Source organism: Lepidochelys olivacea, assembly GCF_965140295.1.
Source record: "Lepidochelys olivacea isolate rLepOli2 genome assembly, chromosome: 3".
NCBI lineage: Eukaryota > Metazoa > Chordata > Testudines > Cheloniidae > Lepidochelys > Lepidochelys olivacea.
In genome coordinates, this window is record NC_140413.1 from 101173823 (window position 1) to 101185945 (window position 12123).

A 12123-nucleotide genomic window follows, 5' to 3' on the forward strand; every position below is an offset into this window, starting at 1 on the left:
TTTACCTCCTTTTCCAGATCATTTATGGATATGTTGACCAGCACAGTTCCCAGTGCAGATCCTTAAGGGACCCCCACTCCATTCGGAAAACTGACCATTTATTCCTATTCTTTGTGTCCTATCTTTTAACCAGTTACTGATCCATGATATGACCTTCCCTCTTATCCCATGACTGCTTAGTTTGCTTAAGAGTCTTTGGTGAGGGACCCTTTGTCAACATGTATGTTGAACCCATAAAAGAATTCTAATAGATTGGTGAGGCATGATTTCCAATTACAAAAGCCGTGTTGACTCTTCCCCAACATATCATGTGTCTGATAATTTTGTTCTTTACTATAGTTTTAACCAACTTGCCTGGTGCTGAAGTTAGGCTGTAATTACTAGGTTTGCCACTGAAGCCTTTTTTAAAGATCGGCATCACATTAGCTATCAGCCAGTCAGGTGGTATAGAGGTCAATTTAAGCAATAGGTTACATACCACAGTTAGTAGTTCTGCAATTTCATAGTGAGTTCCTTCAGAGCTCTTGACTAAATACCATCTGGTCCTGTGACTTATTACTGTTTACTTTATCAGTGTGTTCCATAGCCTCCTCTACTGATACTTCAGTCTGGGACAGTTCCTCAGATTTGTCACCTAAAAGAATGGCTCAGGTTTGGGAACCTCCCTAGCATCCTCTGCAGAGAAGACTGATGCAAAGAATTTATTTAGCTTCTCCACAATGGCCTTGTCTTCTTTGAAAGCTTCTTCAGCACCTCGATTGTTCAGTGGCCCTACTGATTGTTTGGCAGGCTTCCTGCTTCTGATGTACTTTTTAAAAAAAAAAAAAGTTTGTTGTTAAGTCTGTGTATCTTTTGCTTCAAATTCTTTTTTGGCCCATCTAATTATACTTTTACACTTGACTTGCCAGAATTTATGTTCCTTTCTATTTTAATATGAGTAAAATTGTTTCAAGGTCCAAAATTATTAACAGCAGACAATAATTACAGGTACAGAAACAAAATGTTTGAAGATATCTTTCATGTACACTTGCTAAGCGATAGAAATCACACGTTAAAGAAAGCTTGGAGCACTCCACTGTTTGAGGGGTCAGAGATACCATCAAGGAACCCAAACTCTAAGCAACTAAGCTAAAGAGGAACTGGTTTTCAATTTGTTTTAAATGTATGTTTATTTGTCACAGAGAAAATAAAGTAATACTCCAATATGGGATGCCAGCCTGAAACATGATAAAGGGGTGACTGTTCAGCAGTTTCTGAAAAGGAGGCCCCTTGAAGGGCAATTTGGCTTCCCGAAATTTATGACATCCAAAATAACTAATCATATTTCAAGTATTTGCTATAACGAACATTCTACAAAACTGTACAAAGTTAAACAAATATTGGGAAGAAATTAGTAATATATTGATGGAGATGAAATACAAATTAGATCAAACTGTACATCCTAAAGGACGATTTGATTTTTAACACTTATGCAAAAGATGGTGTACCACACATTCGCATGCCAAATTGTGCATTACTAGAAATTGGAAAACTGCCAGAACCCCCACACTAAAAGAATATTCTGAAGTTATAATTTTTCATCAAGAGCCATATGATAGAAATAGCCGTAAAAGACTAAACAAAAACTGAGAATCCTGGAATCAGTGTACAAAATTGTGTATCTTTCTCTGCCTTGATGTTTGTCTCTACAAGGTTAATATGAAAAACAGTTTAATTTGTACTTTTCACGTACCTCAAAGAACTTTTTCAAAGTAAATATTTCTAAAATAAATCTATACATTGTTCAAAAACAAAAATAATACTAACAGTTTTGCTGTTCACCTTTAAGAATATTTGATAATCAGGTCAAGGGTCCTGTTTACCTGTATCACATTTATCCTGAACACATTTCTACTGTACTGAGCTAACAGGTACACATGAAGGTTCCAATCCTGCAACTGGATCTGTGTGGATAGATAAGTGAGGGTCTGCAAGGCATAGCTAAGTAAAAGGGGCAGATATGACTGTAGGATCATGGTCCTAGATTTAATTGTTTCTGCATTTATTTCTAAGAGTTGGTAAGGCACAAAATTAGTTTTTAAAACAAAGTTTACACTATTAATGATTTTCTTTACATTTTCAATAGTTTCTGTTATACTGACAACCACTTGGCCTTTAACAGGTTAACTCAGATCTTATATTATTATTATTATTATTAGATCTGGATGGATTATCATCACAAAAATAGTTAAGAATTTTACTATAGGTAGCATCACCAGTATAGCACTTCCTGAAGAGCATGCTATAACATTTTATTGAAGTTACTGGAAATATCAATGCAGTCATAATAAATTAACCTACACCCAAATGTGAATAAACTTTCATATTCTACTTAAAACTGTGAAAAATAGGATTTTTAAGGTGTACAGTTTAATATTTTCTCTTCTATCCTGATATACCCCCTATTTCATGCTAAAACTTTTACTGGCAAATACAATGGTCTGAAAGCCCACATACTGGTATTATGGTAGCACAGCTACAGTTCATGTTCTGTCAGCATTTCCATTATAAGCCATGTTTTTCAAGGGTTTGTTTCTTAGCCATAAAAATTCACTCTAGGTTGAAACACTGTGTAGAAATTACCATCTAGAACTCAAAAAACTAAACTAAAAAAAAAAGTATTTCAGTTATCTTTTAATTAGAGAATAGCAAACTTAGAGTTAAAATTAACATTCTAACTTTGATCTTCTGGCCTGAAAGGGCAGACCACCACGAATAAACTAAATACAACACATTCAGTACACATTTTAGCCTATGTCTTGTGCTATTTACCAACTAAACCATGAAAAGCTGCACAAAGTGACAACCTAATCTATTGTCTAAATAGAAATTTAGACACAGTAAAAAATCCTATTAATTTAAATATTAATCTAGAGGCTAGTTTTCATATTTTAACATTTCAGCTGCCTTATATGATTTTGGTTTTAAAATATTTAGGATAATTACATGCCATGGAGTATTATTTGTCAAATACATTGATAAAATAAAGAAATTTGTGTAATGTGATCGTTTTTTTATTTACAGTGGAAGATATTACACACAAGGTTTCAGAGTCATGCAAATTTTACAGTCAAGATACAAATCCCTGAAAGAAGTTTTATAAATGGAAACACTGACACAACCTTCACCATAGTATTGCAAACAGCAACGCTATTTTACATATCTCAGATATTACTTTTTTTAAAAAAAATAGATGTTGATCTGGTTACTACTCTAAGAAGGATTCAAAATTTAAAGAATAAAAAGGCTGTAATGACCGATATTTAAAATTTCAAGCATAAGTCCATACAGTAAATTTGGATAAGAAATAAAACAGAAGGTTTATAAAATTTGGCTTAAAAAAGCATTTTTTCTAGCACTTTGTATTGTCTTAGTTCACCCTGCTTGGAGGACACTAGAAAGTTAATGTAGGAAAGGGAATTTGTCACAGAGGCTGCCTGATAATGTGACATCCCCATCAAGCTCCATTTCAGCAGTTTTTGCCACTCCAGATTTACAGTGCTAAAAGTGAATTCAAGGAATGTTCTTCTATCCACATAAGGAAAGAAAGGACTGAACCAATAATCTCTCTTCATCTGAAAATTCCAGCAAACCAAGAAAAAGCCTATAGATCAGGTGGGGAAGTGGTGGTGGTCCAAACCAACCAAAATTTTAGGATCAGAGGACCACTGGGGCTGTACATTTTCATATTAAATAAATCTCTCATTTCCTAAGAGATTTTAATGAGAATTTGCCCTTGTCCTAGCATCTAATGGTCCTGCCAATTTCAAGCCCTGACCGTACATGTATTCTCTAACTGGAATCAGTGGCTACAAAGCGGCCAGCGTATCGTTAGTCACAATACAACAGTAAGGTTGTGAACATACCTGAGCAATGTTCAAGGTCTAGAGCATTGGAGGATGGGCAGGACAAGACAGGACAGAACAAAAATAAAGGAAGAAAAAAAGAAAAGACAAAACAGTGACTATGAGGCCAGCCTCAAGGAATCCCAAGTCAGACCAAGCCCTCCCACTTAAAGGTATAAAAAAATAAAATCAGTGCTCCATTGACTGAATGCTGTAACATGCCAAAGTAACAAGGTACAACAAAGTTCTGGGAACTAATTAAATGAACATTAACAAGAACTTTTTTTAAAAAAAAATCTAATTGTCTTTGGTAAGTTATAGTCTGTCAAAGGTATATTTGAGGCTGGCCTTATAGGGAAAAAAAGCAATGCAAAAAAAAAAATCAATATTTTAAATCTCTACTTTTCAATTTAAACACCCTTAAAGCAATATAAAAATGATAGGTACAATATAGAATCCAATTTACCTAATATGATATTAAAAAAAAAATCACTGTCTGGACCTAAACTGTTTTGCTCAGTTAGCTATAGCAAAGAAAAGAGAAAAGAATAGTGCAGATTCTATGCAGAATTAAATTGTGCAGCACAGTATAGTACAGTACCTGCTTATTCAGACCTAGCATATTGCAGACCATATCCCTGGAATACGGTTGTTCCAGCACATATCTCAACAAAGCAGTCTGTGGCTCAAACAGATCCTTAAAAACAAACAAACAAACAAACATACGCGAACATTGCCTCAAGATTAAATTAAATGTAACAAAATTAAAAATGCATTCTTTTCAATATGTTTATATTTGCAGGTATGTACCATTTGGTGGTGAACTATTTTGTTCTCAAATACCCAAGAGGAAGGTAAGTATCAGCAGAGAGTGTCTTCCTCCTGGTTTTACACTTCTAATTGTGGGGGACCTTCTTCAACAACATGAAGATGGGATACTTTTTGGAAAACATCTTTGAAATGTGGGTAGAGCACCTTCAGGAGACCAACGAGATCCCTCTCAATAAGGGGCTGAGCACACTGCCTCCACAGTGCTCCTGGGGTCTGAGACCAATTTAAAATGTGAAATCAAGTTTCCTGCTCCGTTATGCAAGGCATGAACTACACAGTTCTTTTTTTTCCACATTCCATTTCCTCTGTATCTTCCTCTCTCACACACACACAGACGCAGAACAGGTGCATGCAACACCTACTGCTTCTCAGAACTCAGGGCATCAGTGTGCCAGGCAGTAAAAACATCACATACCACCTGGTGTGTGTATGGTTTGCCATTGCTGTGTCATGTATTTGGAGGATTTTAATCTGTTAGTAAACTACTAAATTCATTAATTTTGAAGTTCTAATTGAAAATGGGATAGCCCAAGTTTTCAAAATTATTGCCCTCTTCCTTTCTCTAATCTACAAATAAATAGTAATTTCATAGATTAAACACACAAAGCTTTCATAACTAAGAGGCTTACACATGCATACCTTATCATATGGCAAGAGTCCTTTCAAAGGGAAACGAAGGGTTGTAGGATCCAGCTTCCATGAGTTACACATGGCGCCAGAGTTATTTACCACAGGAAGAAGACTACAACGTCCTGCACATATTACACAGAATGAGAAAGGATAAATGCTAAGGAAGTTGAGCGGCTATGGCACTTAATCATTAAAGGTCAAGAACCCACCTCGGAAACTACTAACAATACTCCTTTCCACTACATTTATTTAAATCTGTTATCTCCCACCTCAGGAATTGGCTAGCATGAAGCTCCCAATGTTACCAATCATTCCTTTTGCATTAGAAATTTCAACTCATTAGCTAAAGGGCAAACTCAACTATTATGTTTTGCTATAAACTGTTCAGTTTGGACATCCCCAGATATATTAAAATACTTGTAATATGACACTAAAATATACTATTTATCCTCAGAAGTCTTCCTATTCACAGCATATGCCCAGACCATAAAACTTTTATTTGGTCCAGTAAATGTTTATAACTAAAGCAGAGTTGTATTTCAGCCATAATGGTCCATGATGGACCTTTTACTGTAAATGGGTCAAGCCTCTTCGCTGGATGGTCATAGTTCTTTTATTGTCATTACATCCAAAAGCACAAGAGAAGTAATGTAATAATATTCAGTTTGGCTACACTGAGCCTTCAACTTCCCTCAAACAAAATGAAATTAAAGGATAACTATTTTCCCCCATTCACCCTATTAAAGTACAGTAACTCCTCGCTTAAAGTTGTAATTATGTTCCTGAAAAATACTACTTTAAGCGAAACGATGTTAAGCAAATCCAATTTCCCCATAAGAATTAATGTAAATGGAGGGGGTTTGGTTCTAGGGAAAAATTTTTTCACCAGACAAAAGACTCTCTCTCTGTATATGTGTGTGTAGTATTATATCTATACATACACACACACACACAGTATAAGTTTTAAACAAAGAATGTAATACTGTACACAGCAATGATGATTGTGAAGCTTGGTTGAGGTGGTGAAGTCAGAGGGTGGAAGAGGGTGGGATATTTCCCAGGGAATGCCTTACTGCTGAATGATGAACTAGCACTCAGCTAAGCCCTCAAGGATTAACACATTGCTGTTAATGTAGCCTTACACTCTACAAGGCAGCATGAATGGAGGGAGGGGAGACAGCATGGCAGAGAGAGACAGAGACACCATGTGAGTATGAGAGACAGAGAGAGACTTGCACTGCCCCTTTCAGTACGCTGACTCCACTCTAAGTACATTGCCTTTTTAAGTAGATCAGCAAGTTGAGACAGCAGCTGCTGACAGCGAGCTCCCTCCGTCCTGAGCCCTGTGGTGTCCCCCGCTGCTCTGTGGAGATGGGGGGCAGGAGCGGGGGGAAGGAGACACCCTGACATTAGCACCCCCTTCCTCCCTCTCCCCCCCGCACAGCAAGCAGGAGGCTTCTAGGAGCAGCTCCAAGGCAGAGGGCAGGAGCAGCACATGGCAGTGGGAAGAGGGACAGCTGAACTGCCCGGTAATTGATAGCCTGCTGGGCGGCTGCCGCACAGGGAACTTAGGGGAGCTGATGAGGGGCTGCCAGTCCACCCTGGTTCCAAGCCCCCACCAGCTATCTCCAACGGGCTGCTCTTTCTGCAATCAGTGGACAAAGCAGGCGGCTGCCAAACAACATTGTAAGGGAGCACTGTACAACTTTAAACGAGCATGTTCTCTAATTGATCAGCAACGAAACAACGTTAACCGGGGCGACGTTAAGTGAGGAGTTATTGTAGATGGTTAGTCCACCCACTCTGGTTTCCTGCCTTCTGCAGTAGTTATAACACTATACTGTACCAGCTGGATTACTATACACAGGACTGAGAGTCACATGAATAAATCTTTTCCATGTGTTTGGTAAAATATACTTAAGAGTGTGTGCATACTCTTGCAAAAACAAATAAACAAAAAAAAAAAAATCAAGGAACTCAGTGGTTTACAGCTGACATTACATCCTTAATCCCACTATGTTGCTTTTGTGTATTAAAGAAATCAACTGGAGATAATGGAAGCTCTCAGAATTTTAGCTCCTGTACAGAGACGAATGAAATAACAGCAGTAAATACAGGAGTTACTTTTCTTAAGATGTACAGGAAAAAAAGCATCCCTCTTCTTCTAAAAGAGCAAAAATAGTATTAAACAGGACTGAAATGCCCTAATCAAACTTTTGCAGATTTCTTGAGAAAAGTAAAACTGAATGAAAGAGCCTTTTTTTATGGAGACTAAAGGTTCACATAAATTAGGGAATTCGGCAATGGTGCAAATCCCTAGTCTAGATGTTGATTCAGAAAATGTCCATTAAGTCTGACACATAGCATACCTATGACACATAGTGCAAAGGTAATTAAATATAGGCACACCCTTAAATTCATAGGCCAGGTTAAAACCACAGAAAGGACAATATCACTTTGTGCAGAGGGGCAAGTAAAAAGAAGCAATTTTCCACTTTCTATCTGTGCTTAAAGCAGTATTTTTAATCTGGTTAATCCAAATAAATCTTCAAACTTTTTAAAAATTGAGGCAGGATAAAAAAAGTCATTGATAGGTATTACATAAATGCTACCCACTCAAGCATTTTGCACGGATTAACATATAAAGCTAAACCCAAATTAGCTAGGCCTACTGGCTAAAAATTCAATTCACTCATGCTTTCTTACCACAAATGGAATTTATTCTTGCGGTGGGTCTGAAGGTATCCACAAAGTCTGATACTAAGTTACCTAGCAACTGAAAGAAGATTATTAATACTAAATTATTTACATTAACACAATATTCAATTTAAAACAAGACATTAAATCAGGTAAGCTACTTGAAGGATATATGCTCTTTTTGGCAGAAATCAGAGCAAATCGAAATAGCTACTTTTCATATGTACAACATTCTTGCAATGTACATTATTTCGTGCTTTTCATGTCAGGTTTAAAATTCTATTTAGCAATAGAACACCATTTTCTTCTCCTGAGCAATTCCTCAAAGGCACTTAACTTACCACTTCTTGGATGAAATCCTGGCCCCAGTGAAATCAGTGGGAGTTTCACCCCTTATCTCCTCTAATCAAAGAAACATGCCCCTTTCTGTGCAAGCAAAACCAGAGATCTGGTTCTTCAAAAGAACCAAAAGGACAAGGGAAACGTGTACTGAATGGAAGTGAAGGCTGTTTTCATTATTTAAGAATGCCAAATAATTCTGTAATGGTGAATATCAGGCCACAAAACTGGCCATACTGGAAAATTAAAGCTATTTGCTTATCTTCCGAGTCATATGGAGAGTGTGAATAAAGCTGGTAGGCACAGGAAGAATTTCAACCTAGTCTCAAATGCTAAAATTCAAGAACATAACATTCAGATGCACATCTAAAGCAATATGGCCAAAGTTTGTGTGTCATTTTTGTTGTTGTTTTTAAAGAGGTGCCTAATTTAAGTCCATATTTAGGCACTTAAGTAAGTTGCCTAGTTTTACAAATTTTAAATCAATGTGACCTGCTGAGCACTCAACGATTTTGAAAGTTAGGCACTTATGCTCAGATCATGCCATTAACTCCATGCAAGCACAGGGATCTGCCAGCAAATCAACTGCAGGATAGGGGCCTCATTTAGTGCTCAAACAGAGACTAAGTGTATATTTGCAAGTGCTACAGAAGCACAGCTGCAGCTATGCCGCTGTAGCGCAGACAAATACTACAGCGATGGCAGGGTTTTTTCTGTTATTCCAGTAAATTCACCCCTTGAGAGATGACAGCTAGGTTGATGGAAGAATTCTTCTGTTGACCTTGCTGCACCTACAGTGTGGGTTAGGTTGACCAAACTATATTGCACAGGACATGAAATTTTTCACAGCCCTGAGTGATGTAGTTAGGTCAACCTAAATTTTAGATATAGACAAGGCATTAGGCATCCTTTTTTTTTTTTTTAAAATCACACCCAATATTTTGTATGGAGAGAATGGGGAGCATATCACTTTATAAAATATAATGAATAAACCCTTACCCAATGAGGAAGCTTTCCCTCAGGGTACAGTTTTCTTATCTCTGTAACTGCGAAGTAGGCAGGTAATAAACAAGCATTTCTTTCCAAAATATAGGCTACAACCTAGAAATAAGTAAAATTTAAAAATGTAAGGCAATTTGGACAATTACCATAAACAAATTGTTTCAAAATATTTAAACTACAATGAGCTCTAGAAGCTAGACATATAAGATTTGAAGGGACATTAAGTTACTTTTCTAAACTGTGACTTGTGTTAACTAGTATCACATTAGATTATAATGAAATTGTAATGAAATTGTATTTTGTTTTTCACCATTTATGCTGTTTGCTTTTTACATTTTACTCAGTTGGAACAATGAAAGAAGAGTGGTGAGATTCAATTTCTGGTTCTAATGCGCTAGCACAACATTGCAATATCTGGTTGCAACAATGGAAAATATTTAAATCCAAACTGTTTTTCTTTTTTTTTGGTTTAATGAAAATATTAATACTGATTTCATAAAGCTTATTTAGCATCCCTTTAAGGCTGAGATTCTAAACGGACTTTACTATGCCCAGGTGGGAGAGGTAAACCACCTTGTGTCTCTAATATCCTGGGATCGACATGGTTACATCACTGCATTCTACTATACCCGGGCATTTCAGGAGCTCAGATAGCCTGGAAATGGCAATGTTGTAGATCAGTGGTTTTCAACCTTTTTTCATTTGTGAACCCTTAAAAAATTTCCAATGGAGGCGCAGACCCCTTTGGAAATCTTAGACGTAGTCTGTAGACCCCCAGGGGTCACGGACCTCAGGTAGAAAACCACTGTTGTAGATAATACGAGAAGGCTCACCATTAGATGACCCTGAAATACACTAGCACAAGAGCCAGTAGAAAACACATCATCAGCTTTAGCTATTCATTTATATCAGATCTAAAAGGCTCCAAAGAGATCCACTTTAGAATACTGTGAAAATCCATGACAAAAGATCGAGACCAACTCTTTCATTGTGACATCATATAACATTTTAGAGTTACCTCTCTTGCTGCTAAGAGCTGCTGTACAACAGCTGAGCTCACTGTGTTAGGAATAGTTAGGATTTTCTCCAGGATCACCTTCAACAGATCTCGCACACCCTGAGAGAAAATCATATAGAAATTAACGTTCACAAAAATTCTCAATTTCTAGCAGCCAAAGTGTATCAGAAGACAGCTCAGAAAATATTACGGGTAAGGTTCAGTGCTTTGCTTCTAAGAGTCACAGTACAGAACCCACTGCCCGGGTTCCAGCCTGAGCCTGGAAGTCATCACAGCAATGAAACTGTCCCGCACCCCAAGCCTCACGAGTCTGAATCAGCTGGCATGGGCCAGCGAAGGGTTTTTCTTTGCTGTGTAGACATACCCCAAGAGGCAGATTTACGAATGTCTTCCTCAGTGCCTGCACTGACAAAATCTTCCCACACCAGATACAGTGCTTCTTTTAGGTGCCTTTTACACCTACAGATTGCTGCTCAGTCTGACCCTTTACACAGCATAGAGATGTGGGTGAGGATATTACCCTAAATGCTTTTATAATAATACTTTTCCAGGAAAACAATTGTTGAAATTGCATTAGGAATATTATTTAGTTTAGAATTGAAAATGGAAAGTAAGCTGACTCTGTGACCATGACTGGGAAGTGAGGTGTACATCAGAAAATATTAATTAAGATGTGGTCCGCACTAGGAAAACAAGTTAAGAATATCTGGTTTAATTGATGACGAAATACTAAACTGACAGAGACAGGTTCAACACTTTCTCTGGAACACCAGAAAGACGCACTGTAAACTTATAAAAAACACCAGAGTTTCCAAACTTTCTTAGGAAAAGTACCTTGTAGTCTACACCTCCAATTATTTTCCGGACCAGTTTAAATGTTAATGCCCACAGCTGTGTCCTTTCCCATTCAAGGGTGTCCGAGTTTATTAGAGATTCACACACCATTCTAGGAAAAAAAGAACACAACAGTGAGTGATGTATAAAAATAAGAAGATGATTTCCAATGAACACTAGTTTTAAGGAATCTTTTTTAACTAGTCTACAATACTACAACTTACGCATATTGCATTTCGTGCTTCACGCACACTCGACATACCTGGGTGGCAACAGACCAGTCTCGACTGCCATTGCTAAACAGTCATACAAGAAAGAAATTCTTTTAGGACTGTGCTGGCTGTGGATGAATCTTACAATCCACTGGACACATTGTTCATGAGATTCCTAGAAAACAGTGGAGGGGAAAAGAAACTACTTACTATGGCAATGTAAGTAACTTCTTCTTAAAACCACAAATTGCTACACTATGAGAAAAAGGAATAAATGAGAGATAATAACTTCTGGGTATTTAATCTGTCAAAGATTGCTTCTTTAACATCCACTTTTATCTTATTTCAAGAAATTTCCCCAAGCAGTGACATACAAAGTTATATCCCAACAGCCTATGTGAAGAGAAACAAAGAAAGTATATTGCTGGTCTGACTACAGAGTTGAAATGAAGACTTCATATATCCAGTATGTAATTAAATTAAACCATTAATTTGCCAATATTAACATTTTATAATAGGAGGATATACCAAAGTAAGGAATGATACTTGAGAACAGGAACAATTAATCAGATTACTTTGAAATAGAGTGGAATAGGCTGCCGAACACAGGATGCATCAACAGAGATTTGAGTGAATTTTTGCAGTGCATAAAGTAAACAGAGAAGTTCAATGATTG

At 37.1% G+C, this 12123-nt stretch overlaps 1 protein-coding gene across 1 annotated transcript in view; it reads right to left on the reverse strand.

Annotated features, from left to right (window-relative positions):
* Positions 1 to 12123, reverse strand: part of MED23 (mediator complex subunit 23) — a 54458-nt gene that overhangs the window by 35602 nt on the left and 6733 nt on the right. The window contains exons 4-11 of the mRNA XM_084624350.1: positions 11498 to 11622; positions 11236 to 11347; positions 10402 to 10500; positions 9381 to 9482; positions 8052 to 8121; positions 5355 to 5467; positions 4486 to 4581; positions 3906 to 3923 (exon numbers count right to left, since the gene is read on the reverse strand). Of these exons, the coding sequence (XP_084480476.1) occupies positions 3906 to 3923; positions 4486 to 4581; positions 5355 to 5467; positions 8052 to 8121; positions 9381 to 9482; positions 10402 to 10500; positions 11236 to 11347; positions 11498 to 11622 (735 nt within the window). The remainder of the gene's footprint in view (positions 1 to 3905; positions 3924 to 4485; positions 4582 to 5354; positions 5468 to 8051; positions 8122 to 9380; positions 9483 to 10401; positions 10501 to 11235; positions 11348 to 11497; positions 11623 to 12123) is intronic.